Genomic DNA, 24,984 nt, shown 5'->3' with positions numbered 1-24,984 from the left:
AAGTCAGAATAGAGCAAGAAAAAGAAATCTTTTATCAAAAAAGAAATCTGGTTTCATGCATCATTCAAACTAATGAACTTATGCAACAGAAAAATATTCAATAAGGGATGATTCAACAACCCATAGTACATAAATATTTGAACATTACTGAATCTATTAATTTTTGGTTGTTTAATATTTAGTCTACTGTCAAATCATAGCACATTCACACCGGTTTTATAAGAGGGTTTGGGGGGGTGGGGGGTGGGTGGTAGCTTTTAGGAAGTAAATGTCACAGTTTTATCAATAAATAGGAAAACAATACAGTAAAAAACAAATGACTGGGTATAACTTTCAACTACAATTTCAGTCATTTGTGCCAACAACAATATGGATAAGATAGACTGGTGCTCACCACACAGAGAAGGCATTGAGTTGGAGAGAGGCACAATGAAAAAGACTGCTGAAATATTAAAGATTCAGTAGAAAATGTGCGGGCATGTACACACACCCAGACCCACCCACAGAGAGAGAGAGAGAGAGAGAGAGAGAGAGTGTCGCAAAGTGCTGGAACCCTTGTATGTGTGAATATGTGTACTTCTACAAGAGAAAGAACAAGAGCTCAAAAGCCAGTACAAATAGTTTTCTGTTGCATTTTTCTATGCGCCACACATCAGTCAGGTATAGGTGAGTGGCTGCCTTTCCTTTATTTGATGTGTTTTGCACACTGTTCTTATTCCATTCTGGACATTTAGTCTTTTGTGTTACCTAGTTCATGGACAGTCAATATAAATTCTAATTTGAGAATCTATTTTACACAATTCCAGAAACCTGTTATATGAGTGTGGCCATAAAAAGTAATCTCCTGCCCATTTCTTTTTCACAGTTGGCACTATTAAAAAGAATTATTTTGAAATCATGCTATGGAATGTAGAAGGTTTACAATCCTTACTTAATATTTTACCAGATGAAAAACTGCTCAGCAGTGATGTTCTGATCTTCTGAGAAACCTTTCTTCAAGAACACCAGAATATAAACTACTTCTACGCCATACATGCACTGACTAAAGCTGAGACAGAAAGAAGACCATCAAGAGGAATGATACATTACTACAACTCATCCATAGCACAACAAAGCACGAAGAGAGAAGACAAAAACTGAGACAACACAGTTAAACAACCTGCGAATAATAGGAACCTACACTCCTGGAAATTGAAATAAGAACACCGTGAATTCATTGTCCCAGGAAGGGGAAACTTTATTGACACATTCCTGGGGTCAGATACATCACATGATCACACTGACAGAACCACAGGCACATAGACACAGGCAACAGAGCATGCACAATGTCGGCACTAGTACAGTGTATATCCACCTTTCGCAGCAATGCAGGCTGCTATTCTCCCATGGAGACGATCGTAGAGATGCTGGATGTAGTCCTGTGGAACGGCTTGCCATGCCATTTCCACCTGGCGCCTCAGTTGGACCAGCGTTCGTGCTGGACGTGCAGACCGCGTGAGATGACGCTTCATCCAGTCCCAAACATGCTCAATGGGGGACAGATCCGGAGATCTTGCTGGCCAGGGTAGTTGACTTACACCTTCTAGAGCACGTTGGGTGGCACGGGATACATGCGGACGTGCATTGTCCTGTTGGAACAGCAAGTTCCCTTGCCGGTCTAGGAATGGTAGAACGATGGGTTCGATGACGGTTTGGATGTACCGTGCACTATTCAGTGTCCCCTCGACGATCACCAGTGGTGTACGGCCAGTGTAGGAGATCGCTCCCCACACCATGATGCCGGGTGTTGGCCCTGTGTGCCTCGGTCGTATGCAGTCCTGATTGTGGCGCTCACCTGCACGGCGCCAAACACGCATACGACCATCATTGGCACCAAGGCAGAAGCGACTCTCATCGCTGAAGACGACACGTCTCCATTCGTCCCTCCATTCACACCTGTCGCGACACCACTGGAGGCGGGCTGCACGATGTTGGGGCGTGAGCGGAAGACGGCCTAACGGTGTGCGGGACCGTAGCCCAGCTTCATGGAGACGGTTGCGAATGGTCCTCACCGATACCCCAGGAGCAACAGTGTCCCTAATTTGCTGGGAAGTGGCGGTGCGGTCCCCTACGGCACTGCGTAGGATCCTACGGTCTTGGCGTGCATCCGTGCTACGCTGCGGCCCGGTCCCAGGTCGACGGGCACGTGCACCTTCCGCCGACCACTGGCGACAACATCGATGTACTGTGGAGACCTCACGCCCCACGTGTTGAGCAATTCGGCGGTACGTCCACCCGGCCTCCCGCATGCCCACTATACGCCCTCGCTCAAAGTCCGTCAACTGCACATACGGTTCACGCCCACGCTGTCGCGGCATGCTACCAGTGTTAAAGACTGCGATGGAGCTCCGTATGCCATGGCAAACTGGCTGACACTGACGGCGGCGTTGCACAAATGCTGCGCAGCTAGCGCCATTCGACGGCCAACACCGCGGTTCCTGGTGTGTCCGCTGTGCCGTGCGTGTGATCATTGCTTGTACAGCCATCTCGCAGTGTCCGGAGCAAGTATGGTGGGTCTGACACACCGGTGCCAATGTGTTCTTTTTTCCATTTCCAGGAGTGTATATCAGACCACAATGTTCAGCTGATGAAGTGGTAGAAATCATCATGACTGCACTGGCCTAGACAGAACCAGATTCCTAACCCTGCCGGCAGGAGGCCTAAACAGTCAGGCTGAACACCAAAACACAGGCTCTTACAAAAAGAGGAAAGCCTAACACTCATCAACAAAACTCAGAATAAAACTTATGCCTCACAACGGCTCTAGTGCCATAACTCTCATATTTGCTGCAGAAAATAGATAAAGGTCCAAAGCTTAACAATTGCAACAGATTCTCCAAGCACACTCATAATGGAACACCGACCGGTATGGATAAAATTTCAGATCATGATAATAAAGAGAAAGAAACAAAATGAACATTTATGACCTCCAAGAAATATCATCCCCAACGTACCAGTGCAGAATGTATCTGCTGAAGAAATACTATGCACAATAGAAAGAGGCAACATTGATAATGCACTGTGGAACCTAATTGAATTCCTGATTAGTCAGCAGCCCCTCAACCAATGAAGAGGTCAAGCAAACTAAACAGTGAATGCTACATTAGAAGACGCGTGATCCTGGAAAACTTGAATGAGCTTAAAAATATGCATAAAGAACAAAGTGTAACTCACTCCTGTAACAAAACAACAACCACACATCCATATCAATGAAGAAGAATTACTTCAGACAGAAGAAGTAAACCCTACAAAGCCCTAGAACCACGGAGAACAAAGACGACCTCAAGCACCTCCATGGGAAACCACTTTCATAAACGTATTCCAGAAGAGCAGTTCAAATTACACATCAATGGAAGCATTCCCTAAACTGCAAATGAAAGAACAACAAAATATAAAGGCTGACAGGCAACTTATAAAAGCAAACCCCATAAGGCAAGTGACTCAGACAATATCTGGTATGAGCTAATGAAAGGAGCAACATTACACATTGTGAAGCTATGGGCAGACCTATACAACGAGGGTCTAGAAATCGTGGACATCCCCAAAATATGGTGAGAATCTGCAGTTACAGTGATCTACAAAGGAAGAGAACTGCAGAATGCACCAAATTCCTATAGTGGGGTCACTTTGGAATGAGCGTTGCTCAAGATAATGGACATCATACTTGAAAAGATCCATGACAACACCATGGCTATGATACTCTAGGAACGGCATGGCTTCACTCCTAGAAGGTCAACTACACAAGCAGTGCGACACGTTCCCCAATTCACACATGAAGCCCTCTCTAAAGCTAAACGTCATGCATACAGAATCTTTGTAGACTCTAAAGAAATACTCAACAGGGTAAACAGGACTAGAGTATTCAAAAAGCTACACCAAATACTATGTGCAGAAAGTCAGATCCTTAAATTTATAGTAAGCATCCTCCAAGCAAACCATAGGAATGCATGATGGATTATCACAGCACTAAGGAATCTAGCAAACAAATGGAGCATTACAGCGATACTCTTTAAGTCCCACTATGTTCAACGTACCTACCCAAGCCATGATCCAAAGGATATAATCAGAAATAGTGAAAATGTGGCTGTATACTGATATGATCTTACTATCAGAGAGAAGAGAGCCCCTGCAAGAAGCCATTAACAAACTGGAGAAATGGTTCCCAAAAATGACCTTATCAGAAATAAGGATAAGACAAAAGCAATGAAATTCAGCACAGGAGAAACCCTGACAAACAATGACAAATTCACCGGTGGGGGACAAGAACAGGAAACAGTAAAAAACTATAAATATGTAGGAATCACACCGCAGGTGACATGCCATACCTTTTCGAAGCATATCAAAGATAATAGTAAGAGTGATGACTAGTTTTAATAATAATAATAATAATAAAGATTTTATTGTCTTTAGGCCATTACAGCAATTGACAACGTCAAATGAAGTTACAATTTATAATACAGTGTGATAAGGTATTGACTACTGAAATATTTTAGCTTGTATTACAATAAATGTACAGTGGGTCATCTGTTGGATTACTGCATTTTACAGTTGAAGAATTCATTGATATCATAGAACGGGTGGGCAATAAACCATTCATGCAGTCTTTCTTTGAATGTATGTTCAGGAAGATCCTGTATGGCATGTGGCAGCTTATTAAATAGCTTGTGTCCTGTGACTTCATAGCTATTTATTGATTTTGATAGTCTGTGGTAAGGTGTGTATATGCGTTTGATGCTTCTTGTGTTGTAACAATGTACATTTTCTCTACGTTTCACATCTTGTAGGTTCTTCTTCGTAAAGATTAAGACATTGTATATATAGAGGTTTATTACAGTCATAATTTTTTGTTTAGTAAATAAGGGTTTGCAGTGAGCCTTTTGTGAAGAATTTGTAATTATCCTAATGGCTTTCTTCTGCAATAATAGGATGTCATGTATATGACTACAGTTACCCCACAAGATAATGCCATAGGATATTATACTCTGGAAAAATGCAAAAAAGATGATCTGATGTATGTTTCAGATACACAATTTCTGAGTTGTCTTATAAATAAATTACTCTAGATAGTTTACTACTAATATAGTTTACATGTTGGCCCCAGGATAACTTTTCGTCTAAATAAACTCCCAGGAATTTAACAGAACTAGGGTCATCAGATAGTGGCTTGTCTCTTAGAGTGAAGATTATCTGCTGAGTTTTATTTTCATTTAGCAGGAAACCATTTGCTCTGAACCAATATGCTGCATGAGTGAGTGTATTTTCAGCACAGGTTTTAAGATCATTAAGATTGTTACTGCTATGGAGAAAAGTCGTAACATCTGCATACAATACAGTGGTGGATATAATAAACGAGGGGAGGTCATTGATCATTATCAGAAACAGGAAGGGCCCCAGTACAGATCCCTGAGGCACACCTACTTTAACATTTTCTATGTTTGACATTTCCTTACCAACCCAAACTACCTGTTTACGGTTGTTGAGATAAACTTTTAATAGTCTGAGACTGTTTTCTTTGATGCCGTAGAATTCTAGTTTCTCTAGTAGTGGCATGTGCTCAACACAGTCGAAGGCCTTGCTTAGGTCACAGAATGAGACCTGGGCAAAGCCTTTGTTCTCAAAAACTTTGAGGATGTAACTGACTACCGTGTTGATTGCATCAATGGTCGACAGATTCTTCCTAAACCCGTATTGTGTAACATTAATTATTCCTAGGTTCTCAAAGTGAGATGATAATTGTTGGTACATGATGCATTCTATTACCTTTGAGAATGCGGGTACTATTGAAATAGGCCTGTAGCTAGATGGAGAGTCTTTATCTCCCTTTTTGTATACTGGGACGATCCTAGACAGTTTTAACTCATCAGGAAAATATCCCTCAAGTAAGCACTTGTTTATGCAATGGGTTAAGGGGTAGAGAATGCGGTCTCACACTTTTTTTAGCAGGTTGCATGATATGCCATATATATCTAAGCTATCAGATGATTTCAGTTGTTTTATGACCCCTTGTACATATCTAGGCGATACTTCGGAGAAGGTTACCATGCTTGTATTTAGTGACTGTCTACCCCAATTTTGGGAGAGTAACTCTGATGGACTAATGTCTGGTTTGATAATTGCGTCTCCTATTTCTTTCACTGAATTAATAAAAAACTCATTGAGTGTTTGTGGTGGGATATTAATTTTGTCTTTTTTAGTATCTCTGGCAGCACTGTTAATTACTTTCCAAGCGGTTTTGCATTTACTGGCGTAATTATGTATGCTGTTGGCATTGTAGGTTTTTTTGGCTTGCAGGATGGCTTTTTTGTATGCATTCCTGCATTCCACATAGGCTGATTTGGCACAGTCAGACTTCATACTATTGTATATGTTGTACAGTAACAAAACTTGTTTCTTTAGATCTGTCAGCTGTTTATTGTACCATATATTTTGTCTGTTTTCAGATCTGGATTTGTGGCTGCTGTCCATTATTTTGATTTTCTTTATGGGAATACTATGGTTAAATAGGGTCAAGAATGCATTAAAAAATCTATCAAATATTATTTTGGCTGGCAGGTCATTACTTAATGTGTAATGTCCATCGACACTACAATGGCCAAACCAGTCTCTGTCAGCAAGGGAATTACGAAATGTGTTAATTTTATCCTCAGTTATGGGTCTGGTAATCACAACTGTTGGGACAGGTCTGTTTGCATTGCTCCTATTGAGGGGAATTTTACTTGCATAATTTAGAGATACTGAGTCATGGTCAGAGAATGGGAACACTACAACTTCGCATGTGTTTTCAGTGGTCTTGAAGTTTACAAAGATGTTATCTAAACATGCTTTGTTCCTTGTGGGCCTGTTATTAACATGATATAAATTGTATTGTCTTAGTAAGTTTTCCAGATCTGCAACACTACCCTTACATTTAGTAACATCAAAATCAGCATTCAAATCACCTCCTATTGCAATATCATAATGTAGCCATTTAATATTACTTAATTCACTCAATAGCATGTCCATTTTTTCTAATAATATGTTAATGCTTCCCTTTGGTGATCTGTACATGGATACTACTATTAGCTTATGACTATTAATGATTATACCCGTAACTTCAAAGTGCTGTTCATCACACAAGGAATTTAGGTCTAGTTTGGTTATTGTACAACTGAGTGACTGGTTGGAATAAATTGGCACACCACCTCTAATGTGCTCTTTCCTACAGTAGCTATTTACTATACTAAAATTGTCAAATTTGGCAACTGCAAGTTCATTCTCATTAGCCCAGTGTTCACTCAGACAAAAAATATCAAACTGGTTATCAAGACCAAACTCATTTATGATAAGTTCTTTATCTTTCAGTCCTTGAACGTTAAGGTAACATATTTTAAGATCCATGTTCTTATTGCTTACACACTGAACACTATGGTGATTGGTTTTCAAACTTTTTCAGGGCTTATCTTTTGGATTTCTGCCTCTTGTTGCCTTTTACTAAAAATTGTTCACTTGGAGTGGTAGCACATCTACTGTTGTATGCCTACTCTTCCCTCCTTGTGATGATATTGTAGATGAAGCTGCTACTAGAGGAATTGATGGAATTGCTGTTATGGTGTCTGGAGGCACTGTTGTGGCATCTGGTGACTGAGGAGATAAGGTGGTTGCTTCTTCTTCTGCTGCTGTTGTTGAATCTTGCTGGTGAAGTGTGATAGGTACTGCTGCTGCTGTAGGCGTTGTTGTGGCAACTGGTGACAGTGGAGATTTGGATGTTGCTTCATCTTCTGCTGCTGTTGAATCCTGTAGATGAAGTGTGGTAGGTACTGCCGCTGCTGCAGCATTTGTTATGTGTGTAGGTACAATTGCTGCCTCCACCTCTACTTCTACTGCTGCAATAGAAGTAACCATTTCTTCAGGCTCTGCTTGCGCCAAGCAAGGAACTGGAAGAGCAGCAATTACTTCTTGGTTGTCAGATGCTTTCAGTATCATGCTGATGTTTTGGCACAGAATCTTCTTGCCTCTGTTATTAAGGTGCATGCCATGTCTCGTGTAACAGTCTCTTCACAAGGAGTCCATACTTATAAAATATGCATATTGGTAGGTCCTGCAAATCTTTGAGTATTGCCTGTTTGCTTTTATGATTTCCACGTTCACACATGACCATTCCGAAAGGTCATGCCTATGTGGAATTCCGACTACAAAAACTGATTTCTCTCTTGTTGAATTTAGTATTGCCTTAAGGTTTCGTGTTGCACTGTGGAGGTCGTTTTTATATACATTATTGGCTCCAGCTATGACGACAATATGACGATCATTTTCAGTTTCTATGTTTCTAACGAGTTCTTGGATGGGTGCACCTGGTTTGACAATACTAGTTGCTTGTATACAATGACTGTAACGTAGTATTTTTGTGATCTCACGTCCATGGCTATCAGAGAATATTTTCACTTTGAGTTTGTCTTCACGTTTATTGCGGAAGTTTCTGCTCATGTGCTTGTCACTATATAGATTCGGCATGTTGTTGTCGTCACAGTTTTCCGTGGATTCCACATTTATGTCTGAATCTAGTGCATGAAAACGGTTGTTTGTTACCACAGTAATTCTACAGTCACTGGGTTTCACACGGCCAACCCTTTTTGGCCTAGTAAACATATGTTGCCTTGTTGTTTCTGCCTTTAGGCCTATATCCACTTCAGAGCACTCGTTTATTGTAGGTAGGACACTGAAACTGCTTTTATTGCCGCGGTTCGTTCCATTTGTTAAGGTAAAGAAACAAAGTATACTATCTGTAAGAACAGCTATGAGACTATTCAACATAAAGATTGTACCCATTGCATCATACATCAAGCAATTTATAAGCAGAAACTTCACATACGCAAATCATAGAGAGACCCATAACAGCCTACCTGACAAGAATGCTACGAGTCTGAAAATACACTCAAAACTGAATAAGCTACATCATGGTAGATAACCTACTTTGTGGAAGACCAGATGGCAGCTCATAACCTGACATCAACCTCACAAAGCACCAGACTCCCAGAAGACAGGCAGTAAAAAGTGTGACACACAGATCATGAATTCATTGCAGTTATTACAAAAAATAAATGGAAGAAACCCAACTTCCAGTTGCATCACCCACCCACAAGGGTAGGTGTCTATGGACAAATATGCTCAACCAATGGATATCACAGCCTCACTGACAATTGTCATTGCACTAATTCAGAGGATCTTACAATACATATCACATGATCATGTGTAACAATTTATATTTGGAATGAAACTCTATGGTTAAAGAAACCTTTTCAAATCTCAAACATCTATGATGTATATATGCAGACCAAAGTGACAAATGAAAATCTGTACCAAGGCCAGTGCTATTGGAATACAGTTGGAGAGCCTCTGCAATGCTGTTTGAGTTTAGGGAAAAGTGGGCTGAGGTGAGAATGGGAATTTGGATTGGGGGGGGGGGGGGGGGGGGGAAGCTTGCTAGGGTAGCCTGTGCAGTTGTGCAAAGCCACTGTGCCAGGGTGACGTGGTTAGCAAATCTTTCTGATGACCAGGAGACCTGTGTTCGAATCCTGATTGTGGTACAAATTTTTATTAATCACTTCAGCCTGCATATATACATTATATTTGGAAGCTACAAGTTGTTGCCACCCTACACAATGCATCAGTGCATTGCACACTCTTGTCCATAGACCATGCATGCATCATGTCCAAGCTGGCAGCCTGTCAGATGTATACAAAATACCATATCAGAATCCTGGCCAAAGATTCACATGGTGCAAGACTGATGTGACGAACATCATTATCTTACACACCTGCATGAACTGGATAAATCTGCAATAGCAGAGCGTTGCCTTCGCACAGGACACAGTGTGATGTACAAGAAAGCAGGGATTGTATCTTCAGTTTTGACCTGGGGCTGTGTGATAAGGAGTTGTGCAACTTTCCAACTAGGTACAGCCAAAAACCTTCCATTTGCAGCCGTTAGATCCACAGGGAAAAAACAAAATTTATAACAGCTCTATCACAACACACTGAGGACCCACCTAGCTACCAACTTAGGTTTTTCTCCCAGCCTCAGTGACACATGGCAGCAGTACCATTGACCCAGTGCACGAGCAAAACACCATGGGTGGGCTTCTGGTAGGAGACTCTGGACGTAGTAATATCATGCATCTAGAAACAACACTGCAACAAATGCATTACCTGTGGAGGAGGCATCCATAAGGAGACTGCCAAAATGAGGACACAGGTAGTTGCTAATTGTGAGCAGTAAGTAGCAGCAGCCACCTGACCTGACACTGTCCAACACTAGCACAACATGATGCGTTACCAGACCTGAGAGCCGTATACTCACCACCTCTCACAAAGCTGGTATTCTTACCAAATGAGAACAAACTTTCCATGTGCCTAAGGTTTGTGGCCAACAAGTATCCTATCGTGTGACTGATTCAGAATCACGGATTAATTTGCACATAGCTGATGCGACAGGAAATCCACACTTATGTGTGGTTCATCCTCGATACCCGCATGCGTTGCCTGGCCACTGCTCCCTATCATAAGCTAGCTGTGTGAGCTTAAGCACTATTAGTCAGCAGGTTTTTAGTTAGCTTGTAACTGAGGCATCCCTGCACTTCCAGAACTGGAATTTAATGAGTGATACTCTGGAAAAACATAAAAATAATGAAAATAAAAATAGTATGGTTACGGTGTCCATTATGCTTTACTAGACATGATTTCATATCATGTGGTGTGCCCTTGCCTTCCTCTGACCTTTGACCTAACTTATTCAGCATGATGCAGGGAACCTGTAGTTGAAGATGGACTCTGAACTATTGTGCAACTCGCCATTTTTCACAACAACATGACTGCCAGAGGTCAAAGAAGTAATAGGTAACACACGAATCATAAGACTGTGGACTTGTAATCTGGCACTTAACCATACAAATGGTTCAAATAGCTCTGAGCACTATGGGAGTTAACATCTGAGGTCATCAGTCGCCTAGAACTTAGAACCACTTAAACCTAACTAACCTAAGGGCATCACACACATCCATGCCCGAGGCAGGATTCGAACCTGTGACCGTAGCGGTTGCACGGTTCCAGACTGAAGCACCTAGAACTGCTCGGCCACAGCAGTCAGCCCACTTAACCATACAATTTATTACAATCTTAACAACTGTAACTTAATTTTCAGAGGTTTTAACAGCTGCTTCAAATCATTGTTTGCCTTGATCTAGGGTAAATTATTGATTGATGAAAAACCCATTAGACAGTTATTAATAATTTAAAATTAATGATGTAGGAAAAGATAGAGTGCTACTTACCACAAAAATGACACATTAAATTACAGACAGGCACAATTAAAGACACTTACATAAAAACTTTTGGCAACAGTCTTTGTCAGAAAAAGAAAGAGAAACCTACAAAAGCAAGCACATCTCATGCACACGTGACTGCCAACTCCGGCAGCTCGGACCAGAAAGCAACTATCACATGGAAAGGAAGCAGAATTTTGGAGGGGGCAGGGAAGGGGAAGGGTTAACAGTGTACACACGGGAGGAGAAAAGAGTGCTGTCTGACGGAGTGAGCAGGGACCATACTGCCAACAGGCACAGTGTCTGAAGGTTGTGGGGCACGGGTGTGGGGAAAACGGCGAGGAAACTGAGATGAGCAGAGAAAGATGGGCAGGTGCATTCGCAGAAGGTGGCAACCAAAGAGGGTGGGAGGCGAGAATGGGGAGGAGGTTATAGAAAAGAGAAGGTGGGAACTATTGGGGGAAAGGTGTGGGGATCGTATGTTACCATAGGTTGAGGTCGGGATATTTACAGGAGCAGACAATTTGTTGCAAGAGCTTCCAACTATGCAGGTTAGAAATGCTGGTGGCGGAGGGGAGATTCCATTGTTTAACTTAAAATTATATGTTTTTGTTACGTAAACACATCGTTTTTTATTATTGTATCGAAACATTTAGTTGCTTGTTTGGAATCAGCATATTATGCAAGAGCTGCACAAGATCTAGTTTACCTCAAATGAAGGATTACTTGTAACTTATTACTTACAATTTATATACACAGTCCAATCTCAATGAAATTTGTAGATTATGAAGTGAAATATGTTGTTGTTGTTGTTGTCTTCAGTCCTAAGGCTGGTTTGATGCAGCTCTCCATGCTACTCTATCCTATGCAAACTGCTTCATCTCCCGGTACTTACTGCAACCTACATCCTTCTGAATCTGCTTAGTGTATTCATCTCTTGGTCTCCCCCTATGATTTTTACTCTCCACGCTGCCCTCCAATTCTAAACTGGTGATCCCTTGATGCCTCAGAACATGTCCTACCAACCGATCCCTTCTTCTAGTCAAGTTGTGCCACAAACTTCTCTTCTCCCCAATCCTATTCAATACTTCCTCATTAGGTATGTGATCTACCCACCTAATCTTCAGCATTCTTCTGTAGCACCACATTTTGAAAGTTTCTATTCTCTTCTTGTCCAAACTATTTATCGTCCATGTTTCACTTCCATACATGGCTACACTCCATACAAATACTATCAGCAACAACTTCCTGACACTTAAATCAATACTCGATGTTAACAAATTTCTCTTCTTCAGAAACGTTTTCCTTGCCATTGTCAGTCTACATTTTATATCCTCTCTACTTTGACCATCATCAGTTATTTTGCTCCCTAAATAGCAGAACTCCTTTATTATTTTAAGTGTCTCATTTTCTAATCTAATTCCCTCAGCATCACCTGACTTAATTCGACTACATTCCATTATCCTTGTTTTGCTTTTGTTGATGTTCATCTTATATCCCCTTTCAAGACACTGTCCATTTCGTTCAACTGTTCTTTCAAGTCGTTTGCTGTCTCTGACAGAATTACAATGTCATCGGCGAACCTCAAAGTTTTTATTTCTTCTCCATGGATTTTAATACCTACTCCGAATTTTTCTTTTGTTTCCTTTACTGCTTGCTCAATATACAGATTGAACTACATTGGGGAGAGGCTACAACCCTCTCTCACTCCCTTCCCAAACACTGCTTCCCTTCCATGTCCTTCGACTCTTATAACTGCCATCTGGTTTCTGTACAAATTGTAAATAGCTTTTCGCTCCCTGTATTTTACCCCTGCCACCTCCAGAATTTGAAAGAGAGTATTCCAGTCAACATAGTCAAAAGCTTTCTCTAAGTCTACAAATGCTAGGAACGTATGTTTGCCTTTCCTTAATCTAGCTTCTAAGATAAGTCGTAGGGTAAGTATTGCCTCACGTGTTCTAATATTTCTACGGAATACAAACTGATCTTCACCGAGGTCAGCTTCTACTAGTTTTTCCATTCGTCAGTAAAGAATTCGCATTAGTATTTTGCATCCGTGACTTATTAAACTGATAGTTCGGTAATTTTCACATCTGTCAACACCTGCTTTCTTTGGGATAGGAATTATTATATTCTTCTTGAAGTCTGAGGGTATTTCGCCTGTTTCATACATCTTGCTCACCAGATGGTAGAGTTTTGTCAGGACTGGCTCTCCCAAGGCCGTCAGTAGTTCTAATGGAATGTTGTCTACTCCCGGAGCTTTGTTGCGACTCAGGTCTTTCAGTGCTCTGTCAAACTCTTCACGCAATATCATACCTCCCATTTCATCTTCATCTACACCCTCTCCCATTTCCATAATATTGTCCTCAAGAACATCACCCTTGTATAGACCCTCTATACACTCCTTCCACCTTTCTGCTTTCCCTTCTTTGCTTAGAACTGGGTTTCCATCAGAGCTCTTGATATTCATACAAATGGCTCTCTTTTCTCCAAAGGTCTCTTTAATTTTCCTGTAGGCAGTATCTATCTTACCCATAGTGAGATAAGCCTCTACACCCTTACATTTGTCCTCTAGCCATCCCTGCTTAGCCATTTTGCACTTACCGTCGATCTCATTTTTGAGGCGTTTGTATTCCTTTTTGCCTGCTTCATTTACTGCAATTTTATATTTTCTCCTTTCATCAATTAAGTTCAATATTTCTTCTGTTACCCAAGGATTTCTACTAGCCCTAGTCTTTTTACCTACTTGATCCTCTGCTGCCTTCACCACTTCATCCCTCAAAGCTAACCATTCTTCTTCTACTGTATTTCTTTCCCCCATTCTTGTCAATTGTTCCCTTACGCTATCCCTGAAACTCTGTACAACCTCTGGTTCTTTCAGTTTATCCAGGTCCCATCTCCTTAAATTCCCACCTTTTTGCAGTTTCTTCAGTTTTAATCTACAGTTCATAACCAATAGATTGTGGTCAGAGTCCACATCTGCCCCTGGAAATGTCTTACAATTTAAAACCTGGTTCCTAAATCTCTGTCTTACCATCATATAATCTATCTGAAACCTGTCAGTACCTCCAGGCTTCTTCCATGTATACAATCTTCTTTTATGATTCTTGAACCAAGTGTTCCTTCTCTCCCTTTTCCTACTGACAAATTCCAGTCACCCATGACTATTAAATTTTCATCTCCCTTCACTATCTGAATAATTTCTTTTATTTCATCACACATTTCTTCAATTTCTTCGTCATCTGCAGAGCTAGTTAGCATATAAACTCGTACTACTGTGGTAGGCGTGGGTTTCGTATCTATCTTGGCCACAATAATGCGTTCACTATGCTGTTTGTAGTAGCTTACCCGCATTCCTATTCATTATTAAACCTACTCCTGCATTACCCCTCTTTGATTTTGTGTTTATAACCCTGTTCCTCCTGCCACCGAACTTCACTAATTCCCACTATATCTAACTTTAACCTATCCATTTCCCTTTTTAAATTTTCTAACCTACCTGCCCAATTAAGGGATCTGACATTCCACGCTCCGATCTGTAGAACGCCAGTTTTCTTTCTCCTGATAACGACATCCTCTCGAGTAGTCCCCGCCCGGAGATCCGAATGGGGGACTATTTTACCTCTGGAATGTTTTACCCAAGAGGACGCCATCATCATTTAACCATACAGTAAAGCTGCATGCCCTCGGGAAAAGTTACGGCCGCAGTTTCCCCTTGCTTTCAGCTGTTCACAGTACCAGCACAGCACGGCCGTTTTGGTTAGTGTTACAAGGCCAGATCAGTCAATCATCCAGACTGTTGCCCCTGCAACTACTGAAAAGGCTGCTGCCCCTCTTCAGGAACAACACGTTTGTCTGGCCTCTCAACAGATACCCCTCCGTTGCGGTTGCACCTACGGTACGGCTATCTGTATCGCTGAGGCACGCAAGCCTCCCCACCAACGGCAAGGTCCATGATTCATGGGGGTGAAATATGTATGTGGTTTAATTTTAATAAATCTGTACAGTAATATTCTTAAATGATGATACTAATCAAATGTAGAAACAAAAATTCCAATTACTATCTTAACTCTAATCAGCACTAACACATAATACAACATTTGTTTCCTTCATGCAAATACCTTTGCATTTCCACTAAAATTTAAATCCCCGTGTCTACAATATAGTCCAGCTGCACCAATAAAATTGTTTTGGAAGATGCTATTCTCATAAACATCATAAGAATCCCTCCAGATAGGGATTTGACATTTTAAGAAAGAAACATAAGGTACAATGAAAGTTCGAATTGGTTCTAGAAGTGTGCCTTGATCTTATAATAGGTTAAAAAAACTGCTCACGAAAAAACAGATCTATAATTTAATTCTGGTCTGACACAGATTCAACTGTCACCACATGTAAATAATATAAACAATAACAAAATTAATGAACAGATTTCCTTGAAGTCAACAGTTACATAGGAATGTTACGTACTGTTTTTTGTAGTCTTCTAGTTCTGCAATAACACTTTGAACTTCAGAGGTTAGTTCCTTCAGTATCTGCTGTTTTTTTTCTAGTTCTTCTTCTTTTTTTGCAATATTAGTATCAATCTGGAAAAAAGTTTTAATTTAGAATCTGCAAATGGACAAGGTCAACAAGGACAAGTACTGAGAACTAATTTTTTTCTTCTAAAAATAACATGTCATTCTGAACACAAAGAGACAAACAATGGAAAATCCAGGATGGAATGTAACAATAGGAGAGAAGGCAAGCTGCTACTCACCATATAGCGGAGATGCTGAGCTGCGATAGGCACGATAAAAAGATTCACACAATCATAGCTTTCGGCCATTAAGGCCATTGTCCGCAGTAGACGCAAGCGCAACTTGCACTCACATCTGCAGTCTCAGAGCTGAAACTACACTGCGAGCAGCAGCACCAGTGCATGATGGGAGTGGCGACTGGGTGGGGGTAAGGAGGAGGCTGGGGCGGGGAGGGGAGGGGGAGGGATAGTATGGTGGGAGTGGCGGACAGTGGAGTGTTGCAGTTTAGACGGATGTTAGGAGAGAAGGTGCAGAGGGGAGAGGGGTAAGTAGCGGAAAGGAGAGAAATAAAAAGAAATTAAAAGACTGGGTGTGGCGGTGAAATGATGGCTGTGTAGTGCTGGAATGGGAACAGGGAGGGGGCTGGATGGGTGAGGACAGTGACTAACGAAGGTTGAGGCCAGGAGGGTTACGGGAACATAGGATGTATTGCAGGGGAAGTTCCCACCTGCGCAATTCAGTGAAGCGGGTGTTGGTGGGAAGGATCCATATGGCACAGGCTGTGAAGCAGTCATTGAAATGAAGGATATTGTGTTTGGCAGCATGTTCAGCAACAGGGTGTTCCACTTGTTTCTTGACCACAATTTGTCGGTGGCCATTCATGCCGACAGATAGCTTGTTGGTTGTCATGCCTACATAGAATGCAGCACAGTGGTTGCAGCTTAGCTTGTAGATCACATGACTGGTTTCACAGGTAGGTGATAGGTGACATTAGTGACCGGACTCGAGTAGATGGTGGTAGGAGGATGTATGGGACAGGTCTTTCATATAGGTCAATTACAGGGGTACGAGCCATGAGGTAAGGGATTGGGAGCAGGGGTTGTGTAAGAATGGGTGAGTGTATTGTGTAGGTTCGGTGGATGGTGGAATACCACGGTAGGAGGGGTGAGAAGGATAGTGGGTAGGTAGAGAGGTGGAGGAGGAGGAGATTAGTGTTTAACGTCCCGTCGACAACGAGGTCATTAGAGACGGAGCGCAAGCTCGGGTGAGGGAAGGATGGGGAAGGAAATCGGCCGTGCCCTTTCAAAGGAACCATCCCGGCATTTGCCTGAAGCGATTTAGGGAAATCACGGAAAACCTAAATCAGGATGGCCGGAGACGGGATTGAACCGTCGTCCTCCCGAATGCGAGTCCAGTGTGCTAACCACTGCGCCACCTCGCTCGGTAGGTAGAGAGGTAATCGAAACCCTGGCGGAGAATGTAATTCAGTTGCTCCAGTCCCGGATGGTACTGAGTTACGAGGGGAATGCTGCTCTGTGGCCGGACTGTGGGAGGTGGTGTGAGACTGGAAAGATAAGACACAGGAGATTTGCTTCAGTACAAGGATGGGAGGATAATTACGGTCATTGAAGGCTTCAGTGAGACCCTCGGTATATTTAGAGAGGGACTGCTCGTCACGGCAGATGCGATGATCAGGGGTGGCTAGGCTGTACGGAAGGGACTTCTTAGTATGAAACGGGTGGCAGCTGTCGAAGTGGAGGTACTGCTGGTGGTTAGTAGGTTTGATATGGGCAGAGATACTGATGTAGCCATCTATGAGGCAGAGGTCAACATCTAGGAAGGTGGCCTGTTGGGTTGAGTAGGACCAGGTGAAACAAATGGGGAGAAGTTGTTGAGGTTGTGGAGGAATGTGCCTCACCTTTTGCCCCACTCCAAAATTCAACCATCCAGGACTAGTTAAAGACCTTCTCTCCTCCTCCCGGTCCCTACAGTGGAAACAGTTTTTTGCCACCAACCCGACTAATCAGACTCAACCAAAGACTAACATTGAACCTTGCTTAACTCAGTTCACTCCTCCATCCAACCATGATCCACCCCCATTGCCTCCAAACCACCCCCTGTTAACTTTCCAGAATTTTTTTTCCTCTAACCTTGCCTCATCATAATTCCCCAAATCCCTCAATATGCACACTAACCTTACATTCGCAGAATGAACTGTAGTCCACGATCTAAAAACTGATCCCAATCTTATAATCCTACCTGCAGACAAAGGCACCACCACCATAGTTTTGAACCGCAAGGATTACATGGCAGAATGACTCCATCAGCTGTTACATACTTCCACTTCCCATTCCAGCAATCCAGCAGGATCTCGAGTCACTACTCAAATCCTTAGGCCCATCCCAGAACCTCCCCCCAGAGTCCATATCTCTACTTACCCATACCACTCCCTGTACTCCCACCTTCTGCATGCTTCCTAAATTCCATAAACCCAACCATCCAGGACGCCCCATTGTGGCCAGTTACTGTGTCCCCACTGAGAAAATCTCTGCTCTCGTAGACCAACACCTTCAGTCTATTACCCGGAACCTACCCTTCTATATAAAAGATACCAACCATTTCCTCAACCGACACTCCATAGTTCCTCTCCCTTTACACACACAGTGCCCTGCTCGTCACTACTGATGCCACCTCCCTGTACACTAATATTCCTAATGCCCATGGCCTTACTGCTATCAAACACTACTTTACCAGATGCCCTATGGATTCCAAACCAACAACTTCCTTCCTAGTCTCCACGACCAACTATATCCTCACCCACAATTACTTCTCCTTTGAAGGCATTACCTACAAACAAATCTGCGGTACAGCTATGGGCACCCGCATGGCACCATCCTATGCTAACCTATTCATGGGCCATCTAGGGGAATCCTTCCTAAAAACCCAGAATCCAAAACCCCTCACCTGGATCAGATTCATTGATGACATCTTTGCTATCTGGATTGAAGGTGAGGACACCTTATTCAGATTCCTCCAGAACCTTATCAACTTCTCCCCCATTTCCTTCACCTGGTCCTACTCAACCCAAAAAGTCACCTTCCTTGATGTTGACCTCCAATTCAGAGATGGCTACATCAGTACCTCCGTCAATATCAAACCTACTAAGCACCAGCAATACCTCCACATTGACAAATGCCACCCATTCCATACCAAGAAGTCCCTTCTGTACAGCCTAGCCACCCGTGGTTGTCGCATCTGCAGTGACGAGCAGTCCCTCTTAAAATATACCGAGGGTCTCACTGAAGCCTTCAATGACTGTAATTTTCTCCCATCCTTGTACAAAAACAAATCTCCTGTGTCTTATCTTTCCAGTCTCACACCACCTCCCAAAGTCCCACAGTCCGGCCACAGAGCAGCATTCCCCTCGTAACTCAGTACCATCCGGGACTGGAGCAACTGAATTACATTCTCCGCCAGGGTTTCGATTACCTCGTGTCATGCACTGAAATGAGAAATGTTCTGCCCACTATCCTTCCCACCCCTCCTACCGTGGTAAACCGCTGTCCACCGAACCTACACAATATTCTCGTCCATCCTGACACAACACCTGCTCCCAATCCCTTACCTCATGGTTCATACCCCTGTAATAGACCTAGATGCAAGACCTGTGCCATACATCCTCCTACCACCACCTACTCCAGTCCGGTCATTAACATTACCTATCACATCAAAGGCAGGGCTACAAGTGAAACCAGTCATGTGATCTACAAGCTAAGCTGCAACCACTGTGCTGCATTCTATGTAGGTATGACAACCAAGAAGCTGTCTGTCCGCATGAATGGCCACCAACAAACTATGGCCAAGAAACAAGTGGACCACCAACAAACTGTGGCCAAGAAACAAGTGGACCACCCTGTTGCTAAACACGCTGCCAAACACAGGGTGTCTACGTGGACAAGAAAAAAAAAATTCCCGGATTTTTCCCGGATTTCCCGGTTAAAAACACAATTTCTCCCGGATGAAATTACGTATAAAGCGGGTGAAAATACATCCGTGTTAAGTAACAGTATACTTTCCCTCGGAGCTGTAAAACCTATCAGTCCTTTGAATCTTAAAGGTCTTATACCGGCGGAGGACGTCCCAGCACTTTAGGAAACGAAATCCAGGAAAACAATGCGTTTGGAAAGTTGTTTGATGCGAGACAATATGCACAGAGTTTATTTTCGTATTGCTAAAGTATATACACAAATTCCACAAATTACAGCACGGTAGCTTCCGAAACGCTAAAATAGAGATTGCGTTGAGCGATGTCACGTGACCTCGCTAGCGAATGACGGCAGTTATTCAGAGCACGAGGCCTACGAGAAAGACAGGCCGCGGCGCGTACGTTACGAAGGTAGGCCGAGCTCGCTCAATTCAGCGAAGTGCGTTTCTACACCGGTTAACTCGTAAGCAGATGTGTATGTACGAACGAGAATTGCATCCTCTATTGGCATCCACTGTTATTAGTCCTACAATGATAGGAAGTCCGTAGGCCTACTAACAGGCTCTAATTTGGCAATTAAAATCGTGCCAAAATGATTATCAGTTGCTTAGAAAAGTCGAAGTGTTCTGGCATGAAGGGACTTGTGACATTGCTCAGTAACACATTATGCACATTTTTTTGAAGGTCAATGGAACTTTTTGCCATCGATTGCATAATTTTTTATCTATGAAAGTACAACATTAAATATGAAAACTAACTTGAAGCTCTGTCTTTTTTTAGCGTGTGTTACACGTTAAGTCATATCAAATACATATGTGCCGGTAAAATTTTAAATAGTGGCATAAATGACTTATCTTCTGGGCCCGACATTTTTCAAATGGCTGATCCTCAAAGTGTTACGTTTTGAATGAGAGTTATAACGCCCTGTGATTTAAGAAATGCACTGCACATTCTCACACGTAACATAAATCATCTTGCGTGGAAATTTACTTCGAAAGTAACGCATCTCAAGCCACTATTCGTAATATTTTCTGGTGATCTGTTAGAAATGTAAACAATTGTGACGTCACACACATCGAATGCATATTAGTTGTTACGGACGTACTGCATAATCTTCGATCTAAATCCTTTGACACTATTTACCCATTTTCTACGCAACTAAACTTTTATTTTGGTGTTATTCTCTGATTTGTGTTTCATTGCTGCAATATTATTTAGCAGTAGTGGACTAAAGTTCTTTGTCAGCGTATCAGATCTTACACGTCACACCTACAAAACTTTAACTGCAATCTAAAACAACGAAAAATCCCGGAATTCTAAAAAATTCCCGGGTTTTTCCCGGATTTGTCCCGGATGAAAAAATTCCCGGGTTTTTCCCGGAATTCCCGGATGTCCCGGGCCGTATACACCCTGCAAACATGACAGCCTTCATTTCAATGACTACTTCACTGCCTGTGCCATTTGGATCCTTCACACCAACACCAGCTTTTCTGAATTGCGCAGGTAGGAACTTTCGCTGCAATACATCCTACGTTCCTGTAACCCTCCTGGCCTCAACCTTCGTTAGTCACTGTCCTCACCCATCCAGCCCCCTCCCTGTTCTCTCCGACCATCTGTCTAAACTGCAACACTTCACTGTCTGCCACTCCCACCATACTATCCCCCCCCCCCTCCCCACCTCCTCCTTACCCCCACCCAGTCGCCACTTCCATCATGCACTGGTGCACTGGTGCAGCTGTTTGCAGTTTAGATTCAGCTCTCTGAGACTGCAGATGTGAGTGCAAGTTACACTGCTGACAAAGGCCTTAATGGCCGAAAGCTATGATTGTGTGAATCTTTTTATTGTGCCTATCACGATTGAACGGAAAGAGAGGTGTTAACAACATTTTCTTTTGAAGAATAGAAGAAGAAAAAATAGCAAAAAATACAAGAATAATAGAAATACACCGAAGGAATAAAATGCAGCAGCTTTTGGACATAGATTAAAGGTGTCATTATTTCTTATTACAGTAGTCTGGTCAACAAATCATTGACTTGTCTTGGCATTTAGCTGAAAGGTTTTCAGCCCAAATATCAGATAATTCTTATCACTTGCATTCCTGAAAACACACAGCACAATTTCCTTGCTGAGGGAACTCTACAAATATGATAAAATTCAAATATCGAAGAAAATTAGAGTACGGATTTAAAATAAAATGTCATTGAGTTACAAATATTTGAAATGGTTGACAGAAGAAAATAATGCACACTACTAAATTTTTACACAAGTACAGAATCAGCACTTTGTAAAGACAACTTGGTTTAGTAATGCCACTTCCGCTAGTACCTCATCTCCTACCTTTTAACTTGCTTCTGTGAAGTTTGGAGGAGAGAAGGTATTGGCGGAAGTAAAGATGTGAGGACAGTTCACAAGTTGTACTGTGGTAGCCCAATTGGTAGAGCACTTACCTGCTAAAGGCAATAGTACCATGTTCAAGTCTCAGTCCAGCACACAGTTTTAATCTGCCAGGAAGTTTTTAACTCTGGACTTAATTTCAACAATATCAGTACTAAGAATTATAGAAAAACCAATAGTGTAATGGAGAATTGGTAATTCAATATTACATCTTTCAATAGTCTATTAGGGCAGTGGAAAATCTAGAGCTGAAATTGTGATCTGGCAACCATAACACTAACAACAATCCAGGAGACTTTTATCCTTCAGCGAGGAAACAAATGTGTTTATGGGATACATCTGAACCACATTTGTTTTGCTGATGACATTATACCATCTGTAGTGCACATGAACTTTAACAGAGAATGGAAGAATTTACTTTTGAAAGTACATCTGAAAATTGACTATATTAAGATTAAAGTAATGTGTAATCAACATACCAAAAAAACCTGTAGAAATCAACAGTGACATTATAAAGTATGTTAATGAGTTCTGTTTCTAGACCAGGCAAGTCAGGTAACTCGACAGACACGAAAGGAAATAAACGGTAGAGTAAAAATGGGTAGGTTTGCTTTCGACAGTGAACAGAGTTTAAAACACAAGGTTCCTATGTATAGGAAATGGAACATTTGCAGTCAGTGTGTATTAGCAGTTTCAACTTATGGCAATAAGACATTAACTTCCAATGAAAAAATAAAAAAATAAAAAATAAAAAATTGGAATCTGAGGCTTACACAGCTACCATACAAGTTAAAAATTATTAAGAGGAAGAGGAAAGTAAGTGGCTCAGCGAATAAAATTCAGTGGTAGGTGAAATTATGATTGTAATCACAATCAGTGGAGTTGGGTGGGACATATAGAAGGTAAAGTTTATGGCCGGCAGGCCAATAAAGTTATCTGCTCTATTGCAAGAGAGAAAGAAAGATCGGGATGATGAACTATGAGAAGGTAGGTACCTGACATCAGACACCATGCAGGAGTAACACTGATGTGTATAAGAAGGGTGGAGACTGTTGAACCATACTAGAGGCGTGAGAGGCAAATCATATTTTCGAACCTTAAAGAGACTGACCGAAGACGCTGAAGAGTTGCTGTATAAGTTTAATGGTGCAAAAGTGTTTGAGTCTGCGCCTAACTTCAGGGTATCATCAGATGTTACTGGACCAAGAATGTAGACAATACTTTGTGTTTCAATACAAATGACAGTTTTATCAATATTGAATTCTCCCCTTTGGGCTTAACGTGGCCCCATCAACAGTTATTCAGACACTGGATGAAATTTTTTGTGAAAAGCTATTCAAACATATCACCTTGTGTATAGATTACATCCTGATTCCAACTGTGCATGGAGAGAGCATTTGGCAATGTTAGAGAAAATTTTTCAGGAATTTGAAACTGCAGGGTCTAAACTGAACTTATGAAAATCAGAGTTCAGAAGGCACGAAACAAAATTCTTGGGGCACATAACTACACAAGAAGGTGTAACAGTAAACGAGGAAATATTGGAGGCACTATGTAGCTTTCCAATGTCTGAGTGCAAGAAGCAGATTATCAATTTTTATGGGTTATGCAGCTTCTACTGCTGTTTCATACGAACCTAGTGGTAAACAACAGATTCTTGCACAGCCTACTTAAGAAAAATAGTGTGTGGTCATTGGTGGAAGACTGAGGAAGCATTTCAGCAGATTGAAACTGTGTTAATCACTGTGCCGATGCTGTCCCACTCAAATCTTAACAAAACCTTATTTTTAGCCTATGGTGGATTAAATTATGGTGTGGGAATGCATCTATATAAAGCTGACAAAGAAAGAGAACTTGATAAAAGCAAACCAATTGCTTTTGGGAGCGGAATGGTGAAAAGCTGTTCACTAAAGTACTCAGCAACAGTAGAAGGAAGTACTGCCAATACTATTTGCGTTCACAAAATTCTGCAATTATCTAGCTGGCCAAACGTCTGTGGTGGTAACGGCCCACAGGGCTTGGTGGTCCCTCTCAACATGTAATCTACAACATCGGAAGTTAGCAAGATAGACCTTATCTATGAATTCAAAGTGCAGCACATACCAGGAGGACAGACTTTTGAGCCTGATGCACTCTTGCACTTAGCAGCAAGCCCGAAAAGGCAGAGAGCACGACTGCCGACATTGGATGACAGAATACTTTTCATGCAAGGTGTGGCTTATGCAAGAAAACACACCGCAAGCAAAATGCTGAAAAATGTATATCATTGGTGAGAAGTACGGGTACACTGAGAAAGAGAAAATCCAAATGTATTTAATACAACCAATATATGCTAAATCCGAGCAATTTAGAAATTTAAACTTCCAGAATGAGATTTTCACTCTGCAGCGGAGTGTGCGCTGATATGAAACTTCCTGGCAGATTAAAACTGTGTGCCGGACCGAGACTCGAACTTGAGACCTTTGCCTTTCGCGGGCAAGCGCTCTACCAACTGAGCTACCGAAGCACGACTCACGCCCGGTACTCACAGCAAAGGTCCCGAGTTTGAGTCTCAGTCAGGCACACAGTTTTAATCTGCCAGGAAGTTTCAAATTTAAACTTGTTTATAAAATGAACAAAGATGTGATGGCTTTATTTACTGTTGCAGTAACAACCCATGCCTATGCAATCTGTCATCATATGTATTTTTGAACTAATATTTAAAATATGGTTACTAATACTGTTTGTGGATAATAACACAATGAATTT

At 41.9% G+C, this 24,984-nt stretch overlaps 1 protein-coding gene across 1 annotated transcript in view; it reads right to left on the bottom strand.

The window, feature by feature from the left end:
* The window catches only part of LOC126161552 (kinetochore protein NDC80 homolog), a 194,681-nt gene that overhangs the window by 21,691 nt on the left and 148,006 nt on the right, over positions 1–24,984 (bottom strand). Inside the window, exon 13 of the mRNA XM_049917486.1 lies at positions 15,807–15,922. Coding sequence (XP_049773443.1) covers positions 15,807–15,922 — 116 coding nt within the window. The remainder of the gene's footprint in view (positions 1–15,806; positions 15,923–24,984) is intronic.

This window comes from Schistocerca cancellata, chromosome 2 (assembly GCF_023864275.1).
Source record: "Schistocerca cancellata isolate TAMUIC-IGC-003103 chromosome 2, iqSchCanc2.1, whole genome shotgun sequence".
Taxonomy (NCBI): domain Eukaryota; kingdom Metazoa; phylum Arthropoda; class Insecta; order Orthoptera; family Acrididae; genus Schistocerca; species Schistocerca cancellata.
The sequence above is the reverse complement of the archived record's forward strand: the minus strand, read 5'-3'. Positions and strand labels throughout refer to the sequence as shown.